General features: G+C 48.3%; 1 protein-coding gene across 14 annotated transcripts in view; it reads left to right on the top strand.

Moving 5' to 3' along the window:
• Positions 1-24,732, top strand: part of LOC133490626 (netrin receptor UNC5D-like) — a 168,343-nt gene that overhangs the window by 113,234 nt on the left and 30,377 nt on the right. For all 14 annotated transcript variants that reach the window (XM_061800914.1, XM_061800928.1, XM_061800923.1 and 11 more), the window contains one exon: positions 21,692-21,901. In XM_061800914.1, coding sequence (XP_061656898.1) covers positions 21,692-21,901 — 210 coding nt within the window. The remainder of the gene's footprint in view (positions 1-21,691; positions 21,902-24,732) is intronic.

Below are 24,732 nucleotides of genomic sequence, written 5' to 3'. Positions count from 1 at the left end.
AAGATTTCATTGCTGTCGTCCCCGGCGAGTCCTCTAACAAGAAGGATCTCCCCCCCCCCCCCCCCGGTCCCTCGCATCCACCCGTCATCCCCCTCCCTCGGGAAGGAGACAGGGACCGGACATTTTGCCGGTCGGGATAATTGGCCTGGATCGGCGCGGCGACACTCGTTACTTGCACTCTCCTGAGCCGCAGCCGGTTCTAATCGCCGTGTGCTTTTTATAAGGTCCTCCGAGATGCTCTGGGTCAACGGCGCCATCACGAGGAGCGTCGTAAAGGCCCCCTTGTAAATAAAGCCAGCGCTCCCTCACAGCACGGTCGCACTCGCAAACCCCGGATAACAGCGCGCCGCTTTATTCCTGGACTTTTTATATCCCGCCGTCGTCTTTGTGGAATCCTTTTTAAGATTCCGGATTCCGCTCGGACCTCCTCTCGGGATCGGCCGGCAAGAGACCTCGCTCGCATCTGCAATGAGGTCATGATCGAGGTTTGGCTCCCGAGACGGCAACGTGGTTCAGATGCCAAGCTGAGAATTGGTAATCAGAACTGGACGGGTTTCTGTAAAAAATTGCACATCAGTTCTGAAGAACTCGGGGGGCGGATTTCTGGCACTAGAACGTGCCGTTAGCTAGCTAGCAGGCTATGTTAGTTGCCTGCAGCCAAAAATGCAACCTACCGCCGGTCCACTTCCTGAGAGGAGGCATGGAAGCCTGTTAGCCCGCGAGCTAGCTGGTGGCTAACACCGTTTGTCACCTCTACACAGATATATTTTTGCGTTTATTTTTTTTTTTTCAGGGGTCGATATTTAAACATATTTATTTTCCAGTTTTTAACAACGCTATTCTCTGTTGTGTGTGTCAACTTTCCAAGACTTATTTTTGTTTTAAAGGGGACATTTTTCCAGTTCCTGCTGGATTTTGAATTTGAGGGTTGTCACACCTTCCCAAGATGGCTCTGAAGGAGTTGACTCGTTTGAAGTTTTGAGAAATGTGGACGGAGATAAAAAAATGTCTGCATGCATTTGTGAATGTTGTGATCAAATGAAAATGTTGGACGATTGAAAGAAAAGTTTGGGATTTTGAGGAAGGTGAAAAATGGTTTCTGTGATATTTGGTAAATATTTTTGCGGTTGGAATGGTTTGAATCCGTTCCAAAGTGTAATATCTGTTACATTTTTAAAAATGTTTTATGAGATGAATGAAAATTGGTATTGGAAACGAGCGCTTGAAATGAGTTTCCTCCGCAGGGTGTCCGGTTTCTCCCTTAGAGACAGGATGAGGCGCTCGGTCATCAGGGAGGGGCTCAGCGTCGAGCCGCTGCTCCTCCGCGTTGAGAGGAACCAGTTGAGGTGGCTGGGGCATCTGATCCGGACGCCTCCCTGGTGAGGTGTTCCGGTCATGTCCCACCGGAAAGAGACCCCAAGGACGACCCAGGACACGCTGGAGAGACTGCGTCTCTCGGCTGGCTTGGGAACACCTCGGGATCCATCCGGGAGGGGCTCAGTGTCGAGCCCGCTACTCCTCCGCGTTGAGAGGAACCAGGTGAGGTGGCTCGGGGCATCTGATCCGGATGCCTCCCGGACGCCTCCCTGGTGAGGTGTTCCGAGCATGTCCCACCGGAAAGAGACCCGGAGGACGACCCTGGACACGCTGGAGAGACTACGTCTGTCAGCTGGCTTGGGAACACTTCGGAATCCATCCGGGAGGGGCTCAGTGTCGAACCGCTACTCCTCCGCGTTGAGAGGAACCAGGTGAGGTGGCTGGGGCATCTGATCTGGATGCCTCCTAGACACCTCCCTGGTGAGGTGTTCCAGTCACATCCCACCGGAAAGAGACCCGGAGGACGACCCAGGACACGCTGGAGAGACTACGTCTGTCAGCTGGCTTGGGAACACTTCGGAATCCATCCGGGAGGGGCTCAGTGTCGAACCGCTACTCCTCCGCGTTGAGAGGAACCAGGTGAGGTGGCTGGGGCATCTGATCCGGATGCCTCCCGGACGCCTCCCTGGTGAGGTGTTTCGAGCATGTCCCACCGGAAAGACACCCCGAGGACGACCCAGGACACGCCGGAGAGACCGTGTCTCTCGTCTGGCTCGGGAACGCCTCGGGATCCCTCCGGAAAAACTGGAAGAACTGGCTGGGGAAAGGGAAGTCTGGGTATCCCTGTTGAAGCTACTTCCCCCGTGACCCGACCCGGAAAAGCGGTAGATAATGGCTGAACGGTTCCCCAGCTATCATGCGTCGAGTCAACATATTTGATGTCGGAAAGAGTAGTTTGTCGAAAACTACCGGGAGTTTCGTGGACTGCCGGGACGCTTTAATGGCATTTCCTTTCGTTTCAAAGGCGAAAGATGATTCGAGGCTTTCATGAAAATGAATTTAACTCAATTTCTGAAGGCGCCACACTATAAAAAAGATAAATATGGTGAATAATGTATGTGTAGAGAACATCAATGTGAGGATAAAATCATGTTGTTGTTATGATTTTTCCTTTTTGTTTAGTTTTTTTTTTTTTTACCCCCAAAATGTTAAGACTGTAATTGCGGCCCCGTCAAGGCGGAGAATAATTGGCAAAATCTCCGTCAGCGAGCATCGGAGGAAATTAAAATCCGCCCGTCATCCGTCTTGAGCCGGTCTCATTTTGTCTCGCTTTCACTTCTCATTTCACTCCAGACTGCCACGCGCGAACATCGGCGACTCGGCGCATTTTCATATTCAACATGACAAAGTGTGGCGATGATGATGATGACGATGAGCGCGACCACGCCGGCGCCGAATGGCCCGTGAAAATGACCCGCGGTCGCTTTCTGCGCGCTCCGCGGGGTTTGGGCTTCATAATTTGGAGTCCGAGACGGTAAGGATTTTCAATTTCGGGGTTGGAGACAGGGTTATGGTTTCAAATTAAGGTTCCGATCTTAATTTATGGTCTCAAAGCAACTGTTAAGTGTTTCGAAGTTGGATTTCAAGACCGGGTAAGGGTCTAAGGTTGGGGTTTCCTGCAAGGGTTTATGTTTTATATCGGGTTTTAATGAATTAATGCAATTTATCGTTATAATATGAAACTGTGCAAAGGTAAGTGAGAACGGTGGAATGTATGTGCCGAGGAAGTGACTTTTACCGGATCTGTTAGCGCTGCGCTGGCGTGTTGCTGCTGCGTTGTTGGCGTGTCTCTGTGATATTTACCGGACACCCTGCGGAGGAAACTCATTTCGGCCGCTTGTTTCCAATTCCATTTTTTTTTTTTCATCTAATAAAATATTTTTTTCACAATGTAGCACATCTTACACTTTGGAACCGATTCAAACCATTGTAACTGCAAAAACATCCAACAAATATCACAGAACCCATTTTTCACCTTCCTCAAAATCCCAACAGTAACGCCAGCGCAGCGCTACCAGGGCCGGTAAAAGTCGCTCCCTCGGCACATATATTCCACCGGTCTCATTCTTACCTTTTCTGTGAAAAAAGTCGCGACTTGTAGGCTGGAAATTACGGTAGTTTCCTACCTTAATGCTCAAGTAGTTTTTAGCCTTTTGTTCATCTTAGCCATCAGACGCAATTTGCTTTCACGCAGCTCACGTCGTAGATGGTCCCGACACAAAAGCAACTTTTAGGGTCTTCTGCGCTAGCATTGTTAACGGGCCACGCTAACGCTAGGGCTGACGCAAACAGGGACGGTTAAAATAAAACTTACCAAGAGACGCCAGTAACACAGTAGCAACATGCTAGCACAGCGCTAACGCCAGCGCAGCACTACCAGGGACGGTAAAAGTCACTTCCTCGGCACATACAGTATATTGCACCGGTGTCATTCTTACCTTTTCCGTGACAAAAGTCGCGGCTTGTAGGCCGCCGGAAATTACGGAACAAAAAGTTCCTTCAGAGGTCGTTTGCGTTTTATCATATTGACAGCTAGAAGGCGGGAAAAAGAGGCTAGCCTTTTCAAATTAGCTTTTTAAAACTGGTTCAGGATTTCAAGCCTCGGTCAATATCGGGTTTTAGCTACATGTCCACGTTGAGCTCAGTGTTAGCCTTTCAAACAAACAAGCCACAACAAGGCCAAGTATACTTTATGGGTTACATTTTCAAATTAGGACTTCAAACAAAACCTAATTTAAATGTCAGTCGACACCCCCCCCCCCCCACGCCCGCCTCCCTCATCGTGTTTTTGTTCTCCGCTTTAGCTCCCTTGAGCATTTCTATTCCTAGCACGTCGTCCCACGTACCCAAAACCCTCCCTTGCCCGCTTGTCCAAATGCAAATGACACAACCTGACTCATCACGAGGGGGCGGGCCGGGGTGGTGGTGGTGGTGGTGGTGGGGGGGGGGGGGGTCGAGTGGAACAACTTATCTGGGGCGATGGGAAATAAACCCCAGCGTGGGCGGGCCCGGGCCGGCGGGAGTCGACTCTCCATGAAATTTGTGGCGGCGCTCCCAAGCGGGAAGATGATTGAGAAAGATGGATGAGACCGGGGGGGGGGGGGGGCGCCGATTTAAACGCCGCGGCGTGTCGGCAAAATGGAGCCAAAAGACGGTCGCGCATCGTTAAAAAACGTGACACGGGTGTCACCCTGGAGGGGGGGGGGGTCGCGAACCCGGCGCCGTAAACCGTTTATCTGCGAGTCACAGCAAAGGCACCTGGGTGGGACTCCCGTTTATCTGTTTACTGTACTCTTGATATTTTTGGGGGGGGCGGGGATGTTGCCGCGTTCTAATAATTTCTTAATTTTATGAGAGTAACTGGATTGGGTTATTCTCAACCCAATGATTTCAAAGTGACCAATCGCAGGTGTTTCAGACAAAGGCATATAAAACGAGTGATCGAGTTTGAAGTTAAGGTTTTAAGAATGGATGAGGGTTTCAGTTCTGGGTTAGGGTTCTAAGCAAAAGGTTAAGGTGTCAACCCTGTCTCGGGGTTTCCAATTAGGTTTTCAACCCTGAGTTGTGATTTTAGCCAAGGGTACTGGTTTCATGCCACGGATGTGGTTCCATGGAATGGTTTGAGTTTGAAATGAGGGTTTCAGGCCTGTCTAAGGGGTTTCAAATTGGTGTTTTAAACCTGGATCAGGGTTTCAAATTTTGTTCCCTGTGTCAGAATGAGAGGGGCGGAGGGGGAAGAGTGAAACTCCACGGAGAAGAGATAGCGAGGGTGGACGACTTCAAATATTTAGGGTCAACAATCCAGAGCAATGGTGAGTGTGGTAAGGGAGTGAAGAAACAGTTCCAAGCGGGACGGAACAGTTGGTGGAAGGTGTCTGGTGTTCTACGTGACAGAAGAGTCTCCGCTCGGATGTAAGTCTTTAAAACAGTGGTGAGGCCGGTCATGATGTACGGATTAGAGACCGCGCCACTGAAGAAACAACAGGAAGCAGAACTGGAGGTGCTAGCTTCTGGAAAAGACGACTGTAGTTGCTACTCTTGACGTTTTTCTTGTGGTGAACGGGTTTTGGCGCCGATCAGGTAGTAAAGCTCTTAGCTCACCGCAGAATAATCGCTCAGGATCATCTTTTAGAGGCATCCGATAATCAGGACTTTGGTGACTTAAACAGAAGCGAAGGAAAATGCTCAAATCTGGCGCGATTGTTGGTGTTTGCCCCGCATGGGTCTCATCCCCTCATTTCGGTATTGACTACACACAGAGGGATTTGCTATTGACAGTATTGAACGGAGACTTTCTGTCACATAGAACACCAGACACCTTCCGCCAACTGTTCCTGGTGGAAGGTGTCTGGTGTTCTATGTGACAGAAGACTCCCCGCTAGGATGAAGGGCAAAGTTTATAAAACAGTGGTGAGGCCGGCCATGGTGTACGGATTAGAGACAGTGGCGCTGAAGGAACAACAAGAAGCAGACCTGGAGGTGGCAGAAACGAAGATGTTGTGGTTCTCGCTCGGACTGAGCATGTTGGATACGGTCAGAAAAGAGATCCTTCGAGGGACAACCAAAGTCGGATGTCTTGGAGGCAAGGTTAGTGGAAGCAGACTTGGATGTTTTGGACGTGTCCGGAGTCGAGAGAGTGAGTATATTGGTAGAAGAGTGACGAGGATGTCGCCGCCAAGGAAGAGAGTGCGAGAGGAAGACCAAAGAAAAGGTTTAGGGAGGACATGAGGACTGTGGGTGTTCGAGAGGAGGCTGCACGAGATAGGCTTAGATGGAAAAAGATGACACGCCGAAAGGAAAAGAAGAAGAAGATATTTGTGTTCTCTCCATGTTTTTAAGACTTGTTGCTTATTAATGCACAAAACGTCTCCGACGGTATTGGTCGTTTAATTTCAGGCATCATATCCCACCGCCCCAAAGCAAGAACCTCACTCTATTTTTTAAAGACGATGCCGACGGGTCTTACTCGAGGGTCTGGCGTTGCCTCCCGGGAGCTGTGAGCACAGTCGCGCTGATTTCCAGACAAGCCTCCGTAAACAACCGCGGACTGTAATTGTTCGTTTTCCTCCGTTTTCCTCAAGCGGCTTTCTCGTGATCAAATCCTCACCGAGCTCCCGAGGATGTGTGACTGACAGCTTGAGGCCAACCATTCCTCCCCCCGCCCCCACTCAACGGGCTCCCGACAAGCCGGGTGTCACGAGATCTCCCCCCACCCCCCGGATGGCTCACGGACGGATGGCGCCGGGGGAGCTTGACGACGACTTGGATTGGAGTCAAGTGTCGGTTGAGGATTAAAGGCAGATCCACTGAAATGTCCCCAGAGACCGTCACGAGGAGTGCGGAGGCAACCCCCCCCCCCCCCAAAATGAGACCAGATGAAACGCCCCTGATGATGTTAGTTTTATAGTTTATATGAGCTCTAGACCTGACTCAAACCCTTTTGCGGGACTCTCCACAGCAGCTTTTACGCAGCCCATCAAAACCAGACATTTTCCAGTGTCGCTAATTTTTGAACCACAAATTTGAAAACTGCAAAACCCCCACCAAGGCTTGAAAGTTGGATTTCAAACCCTAACTCTTAACTTGAAACCCTGACTCCGAATGCTCTTCAACTAACGTGAGTTGAATTTTACGGCTAGTATCTCGGAAAACTCTGATCTCAGATAGTCACCGAAGATGGGTCTGCATCTACACTCCAAACGTTTTGGAACAGGGACTCCAATCCTTTAGTTTTGCAAAAATTAATCTGGGGAAAAAAAATTGATAATTATTTGATACTCTGTCACAATAACGCAATGAAGCTGGTTTAGTCTGTTTGGGGACTTAGTCCCTTTGGCCTCCTCTTTAGCACCTAAAATGCGTACTCTATAGGGTACAGGTCTGGAGAATGACAGGGGAAAGGTATTGGAGCAGGTGGATATAGAATAGGCTGAAGAGATTGCAGGGAGTCCTCGGTCTACGACTGAGATCGGTTCCTATAGTAGCTCGCGACTTAACTCGAATTTCGACTTAAGTCGGATTCCACCATCAAAGTCGGAATTTACATCATGATACTTTGTATAAAAAAAACAAATACATTGAAATAAGCATGATGATGTACTTGGGATTACTGCTGAGAGGTGGATGGAGAAGAAGAAGGGGAGGCCGTGATTCGCTATCGCGAAGGAACCCGGTCCTCAACCCTTTCCATCTTGGCGAGTATCAAAGATGGCGGACGGGCGTCGTAAAGCCGAAACGTCTTAGGTCGAGACCGTCTTAACCCGAGAACTCCCTGTACCACTTTTTTTGCAGTAACAGTATCGGGTTTTTGTCATCTTACTTCGTTTAGAGTCCTTAAGCAGCTAATATGCATGCTCTGTAGGGTCTACGTTTGGGGATCGACGGCAAAAAGTGTTTGAATAAATACGCTGAAAATTAAAGTGAGTAAGACTTCAGGTTTTGCTGTGGGGTACTTCCCTCTGTCTTTAGAGGGTAAAAAGCATGCTCTGTAGGTTTTAAGTCAGGGGTTTGAGGGAGCAAAAGTATTGGAAAATAGAGGTAAAATAGAACAAAGTGATTTCATATTTAGTTCGAGTAACTGCATTAATCCTGTTTGTTTTTGGGAGTTTCCTCAGGGAGGAGGTCCAACCGCAGTTAGCGTGTTTATTAGCGCGTAGCTCACGTTCATTTGTATGCTTTCGGTCGACTTCCGTGGCCACTCTGCGCGTCGATAAAGTTTTACGCTGCTCGAGTTGACAGGCGAGCTAATAAGGGCCCGCCGAGGTGGCGGGAGTACAAGGTGAGGCCGCCATCTTCATTTTAAAAACATCAGAGAGAGGCGCCGGATGCGGTGACCCGGCGTCCTGATTATGCAGCTCGCCCGACGCGCAACACGCGCCGGGCGAACCTTGACCCGCCTGGCAGGTGTAAACCAATCAAGCCGTCCAGTCTCCCGTTTTTTTTTTTTGTTTTTTTTTTTTTAAACGCAAAAAAGGGATCGGGTGTGGGACGCGAATCGAGGATGACAGCTAATCCCGAGGATTGGAAATTAGCGGCGAGACGGATGAGAGTGTAATCGCTTTGAACGACGGGATCGAGAGCGCGATCAATCGGAGTTAATCGCCGCGATACATAAACATCGCAGCGCCCCTCAATCCCCGCACGTCCTTTATAAGAATCTATTCAAACGCCATCCGGACCTTTAGTCTCCGAGCGATCCGCGTAATAGGACACACCTGTCGGTTGCAAGTTCCAATACTTAACACGGTGAAGAAGCACATCCGCTCTGGGTTTTTTTCCCCCCATCCAATCAGGACAAAGAGTCTCGAGATATGAAATTGATGTCGGGGGCCGCTCATAGCGCACCCGCGCAGGCCGTTTACCTCCTACGTACCATTCATCACGGCGCTCCTCGTGCTCCTCTCACTCCGAGGCCTTCTGGTCCCAAGAGGGCATCCGGGCCGAGTTCATCACACGCGAGCGAGTGGGTCCTCGGCGGTCCCGTTGGTAGGGGGAGTTTTAAAAAAAAAAAAAAAAAAATGTAATTTCAAGCTTCCCCAGAGGTCAGCGCAGCGGAGCAGGCGCAACCATCCATCAGATAAATCAGCTTTAAGGCCAAAGCAATCCACTTAGCGGCTACGCCCGCTGACAGGCGCAAGCGCTCGCCTCCATTGTTGGAAAAACAAACATGGCGGCTGGGCGGCGTTGGTCTTGACGTGGGCGAGATGAAGTTCTCAAGTCCGCAACCGACGACGGCTTTAAAAAAAATATATATATATGATTCTTCTCTTCGTTAGCATGTTGCTGTTTGCTTTAATCTCTTTCATAGGGGAAAAAAAATTGCACTATAGGGTTTAGGGCAGGTGATTCCTACCCTTGCCTATGGGCGCGAGATGTGGGTCGTGACCGAAAGAACAAGATCCCGGATACAAGCGGCCGAAATGAGTTTCCTCCGCAGGGTGTCCCGGGTCTCCCTTAGAGAACGGGTGAGAAGCTCGGTCAACCGGGAGGGGCTCAGTGTCAAGCCGCTACTCCTCCAGATGAGGTGGCTGGGGCATCTGATCCGGATGCCTCCGGGACGCCTCCCTGGTGAGGTGTTCCGGACACATCCCACCGGAATGAGACCCGGGGGACGACCCAGGACACGCTGGAGAGACCGTGTCTCTCGGCTGGCTTGGGAACGCCTCGGGATCCCTCCGGAAGAGCTGGAAGAAGTGGCTGGGAAAAGGGAAGTCTAGGTATCCCTCCTGAAGCTACTTTCCCAGTGACCCGACCCGGAGAAGCGGTAGATGATAGATGGATGGTATGATTTTATTATTCTAATAATCGAAACACCACGCATCCATTACCCAAATTCAGTTTTCTCCATTTACTATCTCGACTTTCGAGTTCACATTTCGCATTCGACGTCGTTTTTGCTCATGCTCACCTGAAGCCCCCCCTCCATTACTCGTGTTGGCTCGCCGCACTCAGCTAATGAGTTTACATAATCCGCAATCTGGGCCGCCGTGTGCCTCGGACTCGTCATGGGACGCTTAGCCCCGCGCTGCTCGCACCGAAAAGATCCCGATCCTTGTCATGCGCCTGACTCCGTTGATTTTAAATTATTCATCGGGAATCCTCCGCGCCGCATGCCGCGCCTCTTAATAAGTCATTAAGGGCTATCAGGGGAAAAGCTGATTAGCGACGCACAATGACTTAGCTTAGCTCGACTGCAGGCGGCTTCTTGCATCGGCGCGAGTGTCCTGGGATCAGTTCCGACTCTTTATCTGGATCCGGGCTTTCTTTTCCGCACATCCACGTACGCGACGTGCGCGCGCTCGGCGTTTTCTCTGCGTTTGATGCTTGCAATAATTTTTTTTGTGGGTGTTCACATATATTCAGAATGCGTTTAAATATACATTGCACATTTTCACAGGATTGAATCTTGGTCACATTTTTTTCCGTTTTTGCAGCGCAGTCTGAGGTTTTTTCAGCATTTTTTTTTTAAGCAGCATTAACCACCTTTTGACACGCAGAAAAGCATTTCTCGACGATCATAAATTTTCAATGCGCAGAAGTCCGTCGTTGCCTGCCTCCATCTTCTGTGGTATCATGACCGATTCCTTTACTTTTTAAATCCTCCACGGCACAGTTTTCAGGAACGTTATCAGCAGGGCGCGCTCCTCGCTCTGGGATTAGGGTGGCCATCTTGGACCTAGATCTTGAGCGGTAGAAAACCCCCTTGCCGTGGTTTTAGTTTGAAGCCGCCGGTTATGTTGTTTAGGCCTTAAACTGCTGGTTTTCGTAGTTTTACGACGTGAAAACTGCATCTTCTGTTGGTGTAGGACTGCACGATCTGGCTCGGTTGTTGTTCAGACGTCAGACTCCTGACTCTGAATTTGTCTTTTGTTGTTGTTTTGGCCTTTAACTGCTTTTTCTGTTCTTGTTCTTATCTCTTGAAGTTCTGCTTCTCATTGTTTTGGCCTCGAAGGAGTTCTTTAGACTTCAAACCTCTGATTTTCTCGTAGTTTAGTTGCCAGATTGGTGTTTCTGTTGTTGTTGTTGTTCATGCCCCAAACTACTGTTTCTAGTTTAGGCTTTAAAGGTCCACTGTCATGAAATGGATGATTTTTAGTATGTTATTTATTTTAAAAAAAATGGCAGCCGGTATGGATCCGTCCGTTTTTTTTTTTTCACCACTAAACATTTTGACATATGGCTTTTCATAACTCCCGCCATGAAAATCCTCTCGAGGGATTTGTTTTCGACAAGAGCCAGGAAGTGACGTTTAGGGCAGTAGCGCACTCAAGCGGACTCGTTTGTTTCTGTTAGTTTTACCTGCGGGACGGTAGCTCGTTGTTCCTTCGTGTCGCTTCCGTGTCTCATAGTAGGTGGGCGGACTAGCCGCCGCCGAAGCCGTGTCTCGTGGATGAGGGGCTTCGTCCGGCCTGGCTCATACATACTGTCTGGGAGTCTGTTGTTAGCTAGAAGTGATCCGCATATCATCTAAATATGCCTCAAAACAATCGGGTAATATTGCTCCGGCACTTCACTCGGTTGTGAGATGTTCACCTCTTACTCCGAGGTCTTCTGGTCCCAAGAGGGCATCCAGGCCAAGTCCATACCACGTGAGCAAGCGGGTTGTCGGTGTACCGTTGGTGGGGGGAGTTTAACAAAAAAAAAACTGTCATTACAAGCTTCCCCCTCGCGGACGAGGGGCACGGCTTTGGCCGGGCTGGCTCATACATACTGTCTGGGAGTCTGTTGTTCGTTATAAGTGATCCGCATATCATCTAAATATGGCTCGAAACAATAGAGTAACAATGTTCTCTTCTTCGAAAAGAGCTTCCGTGTCTGAAGGTGGCGTGTCCAATAGTTGCGAATGTCCGGGGTGATGTCACGGGCAGGAGACGCAGCCAATATGGCGACCACTCGGATGTCGAATGACATTTCCGCAACTTTGCGCAAGGATGACCCGTTCTCCGCTCATATTTATTTTTTTGGTACGGACATTGACGTGAATAAAGTTATATTTATTTTTCATTACAATATGTATTTTAGAATGTTTATAGGGATGACACTTGACCTTTAATGACGCAGCACATGAGCACCGCGCCGGTGCCGACAAGTCGACAAACGATCCGTAAAAAGCGTGCCTGGAAATAGCTTCGAAAGCTAAGAAAATACAACAAAGTTGCGAGCTCAACAAAACTAAAGCCAAGAGTTGTGATGAATAATCATAATTTGGGGTGTGTGGGGGGGGGGCTCCTGTAATGTGCGAACAGATGATTAATGACATTAATACATTTTTCAGGATATTAACTTTCTTTATTGCATCTCATTTCCCCGCCGCCACCGAGCGAGCGACGACAACGCTGCAAGGTGACACAAAGCTTTTCACACGTTAAAGGCCAACCCTGCGCTTTCATTTCCCCGCGCCGACTCTTTATTTGTGTCCAAAGTGCGACGTTTGTTTCAACGTATTTATTGAGCCTCCCGCGCGGGATTTTCATTCGAGAGAACTGTCGACCCGCCCGAGTCGCTCCGCGAAATCTTCAATTATGCCGCCGTCTCTTCTTGTCAGGCGGATCAAAGGCCAGAAGGAAAGCAAGGGTAAGCAAGAAGAAGCAGCGACTCTCTTCTTTTAACCGTGGCCAGACTTATCGTTTTGTTTATTAAAAAAAAAAAAAAAAGTCCCCGCGACGCAGCAAAGATGTGACATTTAATTCTCCTATCGAGCAAGTCAAAAAAACAAAAAATTGAAGCTCGGGTATCTTAATCAACACCAAAGGCCAAGTTATGAGGCCGACGGAACAACCAAACCTATTTTGGAGTCATAAACAATGACACGGCGGAAAGGTGGGCTCAGCCGGTGAAGCGCTGGCCTCGCAGTTCTGAGGACCCGGGTTCGATCCCGGCCCCCCACCCGTCTGGAGTTTGCATGTTCTCTCCCGACCGAGCCTGCGTGGGTTTTCTCCGGGTGGGCACTCCGGTTTCCTCCCACATCCCAAAAACATGCAACATTAATTTGACACGCTGAATTTTCTCGGGACCAGAAGGCCTCGGAGTAAGAGGAGAACATCTCACAACCGAGTGAGGTTACTGGGGCAACATTACCCTTTCGTTTCGAGCCATATTTAGATGATATGCGGATCACCTCTAACTCACAACAGACAGTATGTAGGAGCCAGGCTGGCCGAAGCTGTGCTCGTCCGCGAGGCACGACGCCGCAGCCTTCGCCGGCGAGCCCGACACGAAAGCCGTCCGACGCGCACGTCGACAGATTTCGCGCCCCTGTCATACGTACGCGGACCTTTTATTACGTTATGAGAGACTGATTACGTGGTCCCACCCCCCAACTATTAATTTTTGGGGGGGGGATCTGTATACACACCTCCCTGTCATTTGGAACCCACGAAGCTCTCGTCCTTTGCACCCGTGCAATCCATTTTTCACGACGAACCGGATCTTTTAGAAAAGTACAAAGAGCGAATCCATCCTCCCGAGCGTTCGAGCGAAATACAGCAATGCAACGAGCCGGCATTTTGGCTAACACGAAGGAACAACGAGCTAGCTTCCCGGCGGTAAAACTAATGGAAACAAACGAGTCCACTTGAGGGCGGTCCTGCCGTGTAGGTCACTTCCTGTTTCCTGTCAAACAAATCCCAAGAGAGGATTTTCACGGCGGGAGTTACAAAAAGTCATATCCGTCAAAATCATGTTTTGTGGTGAAAAAACGGATGGCTGCGTACCGGCTGCACTTTTTTCGTTAATAACATAGTAATTCATTAATAACATCCGTGACTTCAGTCCTGTCGAAGTCGGGGATCGGACTTCGCAAACTAATTCAAAACCCGAGACATGACTTTGCGTTTGTTTGAGTCTTCCTTTCTTGATTCCGGAGACCTAAAAACTGGAGGAAGTCGTGACGTTGATCTAAATTAGGAACGTTTGCCGTCGCGGGGGGTCTTCTCCGCGGTTTTTTAGTTTGACATGTTTGGCAGCGAGCGTGTCATGTCGCATAAGAAACAAAAAAACAAACACGTACAGATCGAAGATTTGTCAGGTGGGCCGGGAGGAGCTCGCGGCGGCTGACCCACTTCTGCTCGCGAGACTCGTTTCTTTGATGTGCGCCGGCGCCGGGGGGGGGGGGGGGAGCGCCGTCGCCCCGTCTGCCGCCGGCAGGTTGGCAAGCTGTCGCGACGAAGACGCGCGGCGCCACCTGGGGGTTTGGAGGCTCGGCGCAAACGACCGCACGTCTGCTTGACACGTGTTTTTTTTTTTTTTTTTTTTCGCAAACGAAGAAGATAATTTACTCTTTGCCAATCGTAACGTGCAGAATTTTGTCAACATCAAAGACAATTTAGCGTCCAATAAACCTAATATACATTTTCATAAACAACAATAAATTGGAGAGTCCAACGATCTGTATGAAGATCCCTAGTTTTAAACATTAAATATCAGTGTTCAGAGATCCTGTTTCATTTGACAAACTATGTACGTTTTGATAAACAGATGATTTTTTTGGTATAACAAACCTTAAACGGTTAACTGTAAAATGGAGAATATTAAATATTGAAATTTTCAACAAACATAATGTAAATAACGACAAATTAAGGTTCCTAAAACATAATTTAGAGCAGGGGGTGCTCAATGCGTCGATCGCGTCGTCATTCAGATTCCAACCGCCCCCCTCACACCCGTCGTCGTCGGTGGCTCGCGAGAGGCTGGCTGCTTGAAAAGTAGATCTTGGGGTAAAAAAAAAAAAAAGAAAAAAAAAGTCTGGGCACCACTGATGTAGAGAATGTACAGCGTGCGTTTGTGACAATAATCTTCAACGAAGCTAACGTTTATTTTTTTGTGGAAGACAATTGTCCACATAATCCATCCATCCATTTTCTTAGTTGCTTATGCTCACAAGGGTCGCGGGGATGACCGGTGCGTATCCCAGCTGTCAACGGGCAGGAGGCGGGGTTACACCCTGAACTGGTTGCCAGCCAATTCTCAGGGCACATCGAGACAAACAGTCACAATCACACCTACGGGCAATTTAGAGTGCCTCAACATATGTATTCGTGGAATTTTACATTTTGGTAGAGATTTTAGCAAGAATCACGGAAGTTAACACACACGATTTGCCTTCGCGGGCCACATAAAATTATGTGGCGGGCCAGATCTGGCCCCCCGGGCCTTGAGTTTGACACCTGTGCGGTAGTTGTTTGTTTTAATATTAGTGATAAATATGGCATACACCTAATCATTTTGAAATGGTGTATGGTAAAGACAATTGTTCAAATAATCCATCCATTCATCCATCCATCCATCCATCCATTTTCTTTGCCGCTAGTTAGCATTAGCACTGCCGCATTAGCATTAACAATGCCGCGCTAGTATTAGCACCGCCGCACTAGCATCAAACTCTTCCTGTGAACCGAGGCTTATCACCAGGTGCGCTTTGTAGGCCGGGAATTACATCCATCCATCCATCCATTTTCATTGCCGGCAGTTACTGTTAGCGCCGCCGCGTTAGCATCAGCACTGCTGCATTAGCGTTAACAACGACGCGCTAGTGTTAGCACCGCCGCGTTAGCGTGGCCACGCGAGCAACAAACTATTCCTGTGTACCAACGCTTATCACCAGGTGCACTTTGTAGGCCAGGAATTACATCCATGCATCCATTTTCTTTGCCGCTAGTTAGCGTTAGCGCCGCCGCGTTAGCATCAGCACCGCCGCATTAGCATTGAAAACGCCGCGCTAGTGTTAGCACCGCCGCGTTAGCCTGGCTGCGCTGGCGCCAAACTCTTCCCGTGAACCGAGGCTTATCGCTAGGTGCGCTTTGTAGGCCGGGAATTACATCCATCCATTTTCTTCGCCGCTTATCCTCACAAGGGTCGCGGGGAGCGCCGGAGCTCCACACAGGCCGTGATTGAACTCGGGACCTCAGAACTGTGAGGCGAACATCATGTTTTCACAAACCTGACCAGCAGTGAAACTGGGATCACGGCCTGCCGCCCCGTTTTATTTTATTTTGGGTTTTTTTTTTTGTATTTGTGAAACAGGATTTGGACCTTTTTTCCAAGTCCTAAGTGTGCCCGGATGGATGGAAAATTAAAAACCCCTTAAAGAGCCTCCGAGCACGTGAGAGGCGACAGACGAGAGGTTTTGCATCAATATTTGAACAAAGCGCTGCGGCGTCTTTCTGGTCTTAAGCAGGAGAACAGAAAAAAAAAAGATCATCGGCGCGGACGTCGTCCCGACATTCGAGTCTTGAAGCGACGCCGGGAAAAAAGAAAAATCTCGCTTTTTTTTTTTTTTTTTTTTTTTTTTTCTTCCCGCGTGCCGCCGTTAGACGCCAAAAGTTTCCCCGCACGCAGCACATCAATTTCGGCCGTCAATTTGACTATTTGACAGGAAGCAGGACGCAGCTGTTTTCGTCCCGAAAACGCGCACTTATCGGCACAAATGAAAAACGCGCCGCTTGGAGTTCTTCCGCGCTCAACGCCGTTGCCCGAAGGCGCCGGACGACTTGACGACTGACCTTATTTGGCTTTGTTTTTGATGAAAAGACCGCAAAATATCGATGGATTTCGGCAATTAAACGTGACGGATGCTGTAGCGAGCACTTTATTTCCCGTAGGAATTATTATTCTCAATCTCAAATGACCAAAAATGTATTTATAACGCCAAATTGGCTCATTGGAGAACAGTGCGTCTGTCGCAGAGAGGTTTAGAGGTGTGTGTGTGGCCGCAATACGCTTCCGTGTACGGAGGAGCCGTTAATCGTAGTTAATGAATGCGAGTTTGTGTAAAAACGGGGATCGTTTGTTTTAATATTGGTATTTGTATTGAATACGAGCTGAAAAGATAGACGGATACTGGCAAAGGTTAACACGTAGCCGAACACACTTCCGCGTTCACGAGCCGTCAAAACCGTCACCGCGCGGAATTTATTCCCGATGAAAACAGATCCAGCAACGAAGTATTCGTATCCGTCCAGACTTTTTCACGCTTTGAAACTTTTACGGTATGGTAAGGTTTACGTAGGTTAACGTGTGGCCGCAATACGCTTCCGTGTACGGAGGAGCTGTTAATCGTAGTTAATGAATGCGAGTTTGTGTAAAACCGGGGATGATTTTTAGCTGCACGAGATCTATAAGAGTATCCCGATAACGAGTTACGAAACAAGTCGGAAGTGGTTTAGCGGCGGCTATGGATTAATAAGCAAACGTCCTCTGGAATTAAAGATGAATTAGCACTTGATGTCACAACAGTTTGACCGGCCGCGACGCGCGAACTAACCCCGGCGCAAAACAGGCGGCTAAATAAATAAATAACAGAGCGCTGATCCTCAGCGCTGCATTGATGAGGCGCATTTTTTTTTTTACGCCCGGCAGATGGGCGGGGTGGGCGGCGGGGGGGAGCATCTGCTTCGACGTCGACGGATAAAAAAACATTTTTTTTTTAAGAGGGGGGTGGGGGGGGAACGGGAAAAAACGACTTCTGCGTTCGCTCAGCGAAGCAACGCGGCCTCCGACTGGAGTTACAACTTTTATGGATGTCGTTCACGTCGGAACGACGACGCTCGCCTTTAAAAAAAAAAAAAAAAAAGACACTTCAGTCGACTCCGCGCGGATAAAATCCGCCGGTAAAACCTTCAGATTGTTATTGTGGCTAATCTCGGCTACAACCTTCGCTTTAACCGCGGGTGCGGTTTGCCGGCGCGGCTAAAAACGCCGCGTTCGTAAAAGAGATAAAATTGATATTTACAAAAACACACGTGTGGCGGTTGTTCAAGACTCGCAATCGTCTTTGATCATTAGAAACACATTTACGTTAGCTTAACGGAAGACGCTAAGTTGTTCCTGATGTTAGCAAAAGAACATACATCAGGTTTGTTTAACGCTAAATTGTCTTTGTTAACAAAATTTAAAAGTTTTTCGACTCTCTTGTCCTCTTACAAACACTTACATTAGATTAAGCAACAAAAAAATTCGTAATTTTTTTTATTTCACCTTTATTTATCGAGGATTTATGACAAAGGAATGCGCAAGACAGACGTCCGGGTTTTAACTCGGTATCTGCCGCGCGCGAGACGCCCAAAGAAGAAGGCGAAATCTGCCCGGTAACACAAGGTTTTTACATGTATGGGTCCATGGTACAAGCAAATTATGAAAGTACAATAAAAGTAAAATAGTCTACAATGACAATATAAATTTATGAAAACATACATATGTTGGGTAGAAGGTACTAAATTGTCTTTGTTGATAAAACGCATACCGAGTTACCACAAAAGTATTTAAGTAACTTAATGTGTTCTCAGAACACATCAAACATCAAAGACAATTTCGTAATCAACATCAAAGGCGATTAAGAGTTGTATTTTTTTGCAAACATCAAAGAGGATTTAGTGCGTAACAAATGAAATTAATGTTCTTTTTGTAAAAAAATGATGAATTTCAGTGAATCTAATAAATGTTTTGTCAACAAAGACAATTCTGTCATCAGAGAGGGATCGCAGTCTTCGTTGAACCGGTTGTCTACGTTTGAAACATCAAAGACAATTTCGTAATAAACATCAAAGGCGATTTAGAGTATTGTATTTTTTTTTGCAAACATCAAAGAGGATTTAGTGTGTAACAAATGAAATTAATGTTCTTTTTGTAAAAAAATGATGAATTTCAGTGAATCTAATAAATGTTTTGTCAACAAAGACAATTCTGTCTGATGACTGATGCCGAGTGTACACGTTTTGTAAACATCAAAGGAAGTTGTTTCATACCCCAAATTATATTCTTGTAAACATCAGAGAGGGATCGCAGTCTCCGTCGAACCGGTTGTCTACGTTTGAAACATCAAAGACAATTTATTGAGTGTAACTAGCTTGATGGCTAACGTGGCTTTAATTTAATTTTTATAGTTGTCGTTGTATTCTTTCCCCCCCCCCTCCAAAAAAAAAAGTTGTACATTGAAGTTTTACATGAAAATTATATGAAAAAATGATGTAGTACACATGGCAAATCCTTGCTGATCGCACGTATGTTGCAGTTCCCTGCCCACCCACCGGGAGTGGGTGGTCTCTCGCTAATTAAAACCCTGCTAATGAGCAGACGCGTGAACAACGGCTGGCTTCCTTCGCATCTTTGCGTTAGTATTCATAATTCCCCGCCATCTTTTCCACCCCGCTCTTTGATGCAGGGGGGCGTTTGTTTACGGGCGAGACGTCCTAAACCTACCGGTGCGGTTTTAGCATTGCGGAGGCCGCCAGTGAGCTACGGATGAGTCGCGTGAATGGACGCCGCGTGTCACGTGATGGCGTCAGATGGAGGGTGTGCACGTGTTGTGTATGTATCAGTGCCGTGTTATTGTGTGTGTGTGTGTGTGGATGTTTGCCGGTTGAACGCTCGTTTCGACTGAGTGAAGGCGACGCGCCGCCTCGGTGGAGACACTTAAGCGCTCGTTCAAGGTTCAAGTTGTGGACATTCCTCAGCCGCGTCGCTGCTCAGGGTTTGACCTAACCCGGTTAGGGTTAGCGCTTAGTAACATCCGTCCATTTTCTTAGCCGCTTATCCCCACGAGGGTCAGGCAGAGTGCCGGAGCCTAACCCGGCTGTCGACGGGCAGGAGGCGCGGGGTACACCCTGAACTGGTTGCCGGCCAATCGCAGGGCAGATAGAGACAGACGCTGACAATTGCACCTAGGGACAATTTAAAGGGTCCAATTTATGTGGGAGGAAACCCACGCGGGCATGGGGGAGAACATGCAAACACCACACGGGAACCCGAGGCCAACGCTTTACCAGCTGGTCCACATCGCCGCCCTCTTAGTAATATCCATCCATCCATTTTCTTAGCCGCTTATCCTCACGAGGGTCGCGGGGAGTGCTGGAGCCTATCCCAGCTATTAATGGTCAGGAAGCGAGGTACACCCTGAACTGGTTGCCAGCCAATCGCAGGGCACATCGAGACAAACACCTGCACTCACAATCACACCTTGGGACAATTTAGAGTGTCCAATTATCCATACATACATCTAATTTCTTCGCCGCTTATCCTCACGAGGGGTCGCGGGGAATGCCGGAGCCTATCCCGGCTGTCGATGGGCAGGAGGCGCAGGGTAAACCCTGAACTGGTTGCCAGCCAATCGCAGGACACATCGAGACAAACACCTGCACTCACAATCACACCTTGGGACAATTTAGAGTGTCCAATTATCCATACATGCATCCATTTTCTTCACCGCTTATCCTCACGAGGGTCGCGGGGAGTGCCGGAGCCTATCCCAGCTATTAATGGTCAGGAAGCGAAGTACACCCTGAACTGGTTGCCGGCCAATCGCAGGGCACATCGAGACAAACAGCCGCACTCACAATCACACCTTGGGACAATTTAGAGTGTGCAATTATCCATCCATTTTCTTTTGCCGCTTATCCTCACGAGGGTCGCGGGGAGTGCCGGAACCTATCCCAGCTGTCAACGGGCAGGAGACGCGGGCTAAAACCCTTGAACTGGTCGCCAGCCAATCACAGGGCACTTGGAGACAAACAGCCGGACTCACAACCACACCTAGGGACAATTTAGCGTGTCCAATTAATGTTGCATGTTTTTGGGATGAGGGAGGAAACCGGAGTGCCCGGAGGAAAGCCACGCAGGCACGGGGAGGACATGCAAACTCCACACAAGGGAGGACCGGGATTGAAACCGGGACCTCAGAACTGTAAGGCCAATTCTTTCCTCTTATTGATAGTTAATTGAAAATAATTATTATTAATGACCGTCTTCACTTCCTGTTTGGGTGGCAAGGAAGTCCCTTAATCTGTTGTTTTTATTGATTTTATCACTGAGCTATCATATTGATTTTTAATCCCTGAGTGATTTTTTTGGGGGTCTGGTGGCCAGGTTAGCGTATCTGGACGGGGACTTTAATAAGTTTTGTGACACCTCACCATTGATCATCTTCAAACCTGGAGAATAATTGCCGTGTCTTGGCAGGAATCCTATTGATTTTTCACAATAAGAGCGCATTCGCCATGTACTCACCGGACCTTTCGGTGACATAAGGTGCCCGTTTCGCTCCGGAACGTGAAATTGGGGTGAGAGAGTTTGTCGACGAAATGCTGAAAATTGCAAACGGTTTTGAGTTTCGTTCATAGTTTTTTGGTTTGAGCGTGGCGGCGAAAATGTGATGACTTGCCACGAAAGAGGAAACTCGGATAAATCAGCTTCAGACGGTCTGAAGCGGAACCAAATATTTCGCAACGTCGGGATGAATGTCGTGAGTAGACTTGCAAAGAACTCCAAAGCAGACTCTTCTCCAGAGGTCCTCCAGGAGATTTGGTCAGATCGGCTATAAATTGTCAGGTTTTGTCGGCCGAGCGAGGCAGGAAAACACAAAACTCTAAAATGACAGCGCCGGGTGAACAACTTTGGACCAAACGTCTTGTGTGTGTGATGAAGACCAGGCCCCGAAGCCGTTCCAGGGTTCCGCCGTTATATAAAATTCATTTCTTTCTAGGCCGGTGAACAATTTCCCACGGCGCGGTGGTCGGGAATCGGCGCGCTAGACAAGTCGACGATGCTACATTGTAAAGATTTAGGATTAAATATTTAACCGTGTCGCGCGGAGAGGTTTGATCATTCCCGGGATTGGCCGTGGAAAAAAATGGTAACGAGGTTCTCGGTGAGTCGGAGGATCCGACGGCGGCGGATTTGAGACGATGAGAATTTGATGGACGGAGACGTTTAACGCGTTGACAACGCGGAGAGGCGTCAAAATCACTCATGTCATTTGAGGTTTGCGAAAACTGGTTTCCCCCCCCGCCGAGTCTGACTGTGATTCGATTTGATCTCCGCACAGGCGTCCGCGGGGAGAGCCAGCAGCATGGCCCGTCGTCCGGCACGTTGCCGCGCTTCGTGGAGGAGCCGGTGGATGCGTACATCATCAAAAGCAACCCCATCAAGCTCCGCTGCCAGGCCCGGCCCGCCCTGCAGATCTTCTTCAAGTGCAACGGCGAGTGGGTCCACCAGAGCCAGCACACGTCGCGCGAGCACACCGACCTGGGAACAGGTACGGAGAAAAGAAAAACCCCTTTCAGAACGGCCCCAGAACCATGCGGACTGACCAACCGGGTTTTGTCTGTCTGCTCCCCTGAGGGGATTTATTTCCTGAACCCAAATTTCTTTTGTTGTTCTAATTTCTAATAAATTTTGACCTGTAAAAGGCTACAATACGACTTAAGATCCAGGATTCTTCAATTCAACACCACAAACTTGCCAAAACCCTCCTTACTGAGTCTGGTCATGAAAATAGAGTTCTTAGTCTCAAGGTTCCCATCCTGGACAAATTTCTTCTCATTCCTCTTATTTGCCCTGCACTTAGAATTAGGGTAAGCGTGACTGTTCTTTTTTCCAGACCATGGTCCGGGTTTGTGTTAAGGGTTCAGATTTGAGATTCCGAGTTCCTTGAATAGCTTCTTCTGATTTATTACAGATGGAGCACACTCGGGGTTGTGGTAATGGTGCGGTTTACTGATCCAAGACCTTGGTTCCAAGACCCCTACTCTTCGAAGCAGAAACCTGGGTTTGAGTTGGAGGTTAGGGTTCTTGGATATGGTTTGTGGACCACTTTTGGGTTTAGTGTTCTTGGTTTCTGGACTACTTTTTTCCTATGGATGCAGTACGAAAGATGTTTGTCCCTGGTTCTTGGACCAAGGTTATTAACGTTAGTGTAAGGGGTTAGTGTTCTGGTTCATTGAGCTCTTCTCCCTGTTTCTCGTCGAAATGACACTCTTAGAATTTGGGTTATGGTAAGGGTACGGTTTATTGATCCGAGACCATGGTTCCAAGACCCCTACTCTTCAAAACAGAAACCTGGGTTTGAGTTGGCGGTTAGGGTTCTTGGATGTGGTTTGTGGACCACTTTTGGGTTTAGTGTTCTTGGTTTCTGGACTACTTTTTTCCCTATGGATGCAGTACGAAAGATGTTTGTCCCTGGTTCTTGGACCAAGGTTATTAACGTTAGAGTAAGGGGTTAGCGTTCCTGGTTCATTGAGATCTTCTCCCTGTTTCTCGTGGAAACGACACCCTTAGATTTCTGGTAAATGAATCAAATTGTAAAACCGGAACTTTTACAAACTAGAAGGGATTCGAGCATTTGGCCGTGGTGTAAACTGCTTTCAACATAGATTTACCTTCCCATCACGTTCTCGTCCCAACATGGCGCAAAGCAGGTCATCGTGTCCAAATTTTACAACCTGGTCCTGACTTTTTCCCCACACAACTAGCAAATACCCTTCATCCAGTACCAGTGTTTGAATCTTAACACGCTTTGGGGTATCTCGAGCGCAAAATTTCAATCTATGTTTTCTTGCCTCTCATCTGCACCGAGCCACCTCCCGCTCCCGAAACCCGACCCGGCAGCTTTCCCAAAAGCCCCGGGTCGAGCTTCTTTGGGTCGGACGTTCCTCCCGCTCTCGCTCCATAATGAGGATGTTTTGCTTCTTGTTTTGGAGCCGCGCCGACCCGCCTCGTTAATTAAGGACGCGGGCGGGCTAACTGGAGCTGAAAAGAGCCCCTTCTCCACGTGCTCCGCACCAGAACACAAAAAACGGTGCGAGTCGAAACCCCCCCCGCGGCATCCGTTAAAGAGGGAGCTCTGCCTGAGACGCTTCGGCGGCGAGGGCGCTAAACAAATTAATGCCAAATTAATGACATTGATTCTGAAGAGCCCGGCATCCGGAACAGGAGATTTGATTTGGACTCAATTGTCCCGAAATCAATCGCTTGTCCTTTGAAATTGATGAGACGTCCTTTAAAGGCAACGCGTACTGATGCAAAAACCTTATTTAAAAGATTCTTGTAGTGTTTATTTCTCTTGCGTAAGGTGGCGTTCGGCATTAATAACTAGCGAGAGGAGCTATTACTTTCACTTCACTTATTTCTTGACTGCGGATTATTTTTATTCCTTTTGATTTATGTCGGATTACTCAGATGGCGCGTGCGCCGTGTACGAATTGATTATTTCTATTCATTGTCTTTGTTTCTCTTGTGGCCACGTAAAGCTGCCGAGGAACGCTCGCTTTACACTCGCTCTACGGCGGGTCTCGTCAAGCGGGCCGAGAGCGCGGGTTTGCCCAACCGTGTCCGAGTCCGGGAGCGCCGCGGTAAACGAGAAGCGGCGGCGGCTGTCCGAGCCGGACGAGCCCCCCCCCCTTTTTTTTTTTTTTTTTAAACGCATGTTGCCCTTTAATATTTCATACGGCGGCGCTTTAATTCCAAACACCTCAGGGACCACTTACGAGGCTCCTTCGCTTTACGTGCCGCACGTGTACCTAATAATTTGGACGCCGGGGGCCATCTGGTAGCGCTGATGCGGAATTGGTGGTTGTTGGATTTTTGTTGTTGTTGTTGTTGTTGTTGTTGTTGTTGTTTTACATTGTATAGGTGCATGAATAAGAGATGAGCAGTGGGGGAACTGCAATGTTTTGGCCAGGGGGGGGAGAACACAATTATGCACCCACTATAAAAAATTATAATAATAATAATAATAAAAAGACTGTCCATGGTCCAGGAAGATGCTTTGATTGTAGTTGTTTTGAAACACTTAATGTCAACATGAACATGTGACCGACACGGCAGGCCGACAATAACATCATCTGGTTTTGAAAATTAGCCGTTCATAATTCAAAATTTTCAACTAAACTCGGGTGTAGTTCTATCTATCCATCCAATCCATTCCTTTTCTTTTGCCGCTTATCCTCACGAGGGTCACGGGGAGCGCCGGAGCCTGTCCCAGCTGTCGACGGGCAGGACGCGGGGTACACCCTGGACTGGTCGCCAGCCAATCGCAGGGCAGCCGCGCTCACAGTCACACCTTATGGCCAATTTGGAGTGTCCAAT

This window comes from Syngnathoides biaculeatus, chromosome 17, assembly GCF_019802595.1.
Source record: "Syngnathoides biaculeatus isolate LvHL_M chromosome 17, ASM1980259v1, whole genome shotgun sequence".
Taxonomy (NCBI): Eukaryota; Metazoa; Chordata; class Actinopteri; order Syngnathiformes; family Syngnathidae; genus Syngnathoides; species Syngnathoides biaculeatus.
This window is presented reverse-complemented; position numbering and strand designations above follow the sequence as displayed.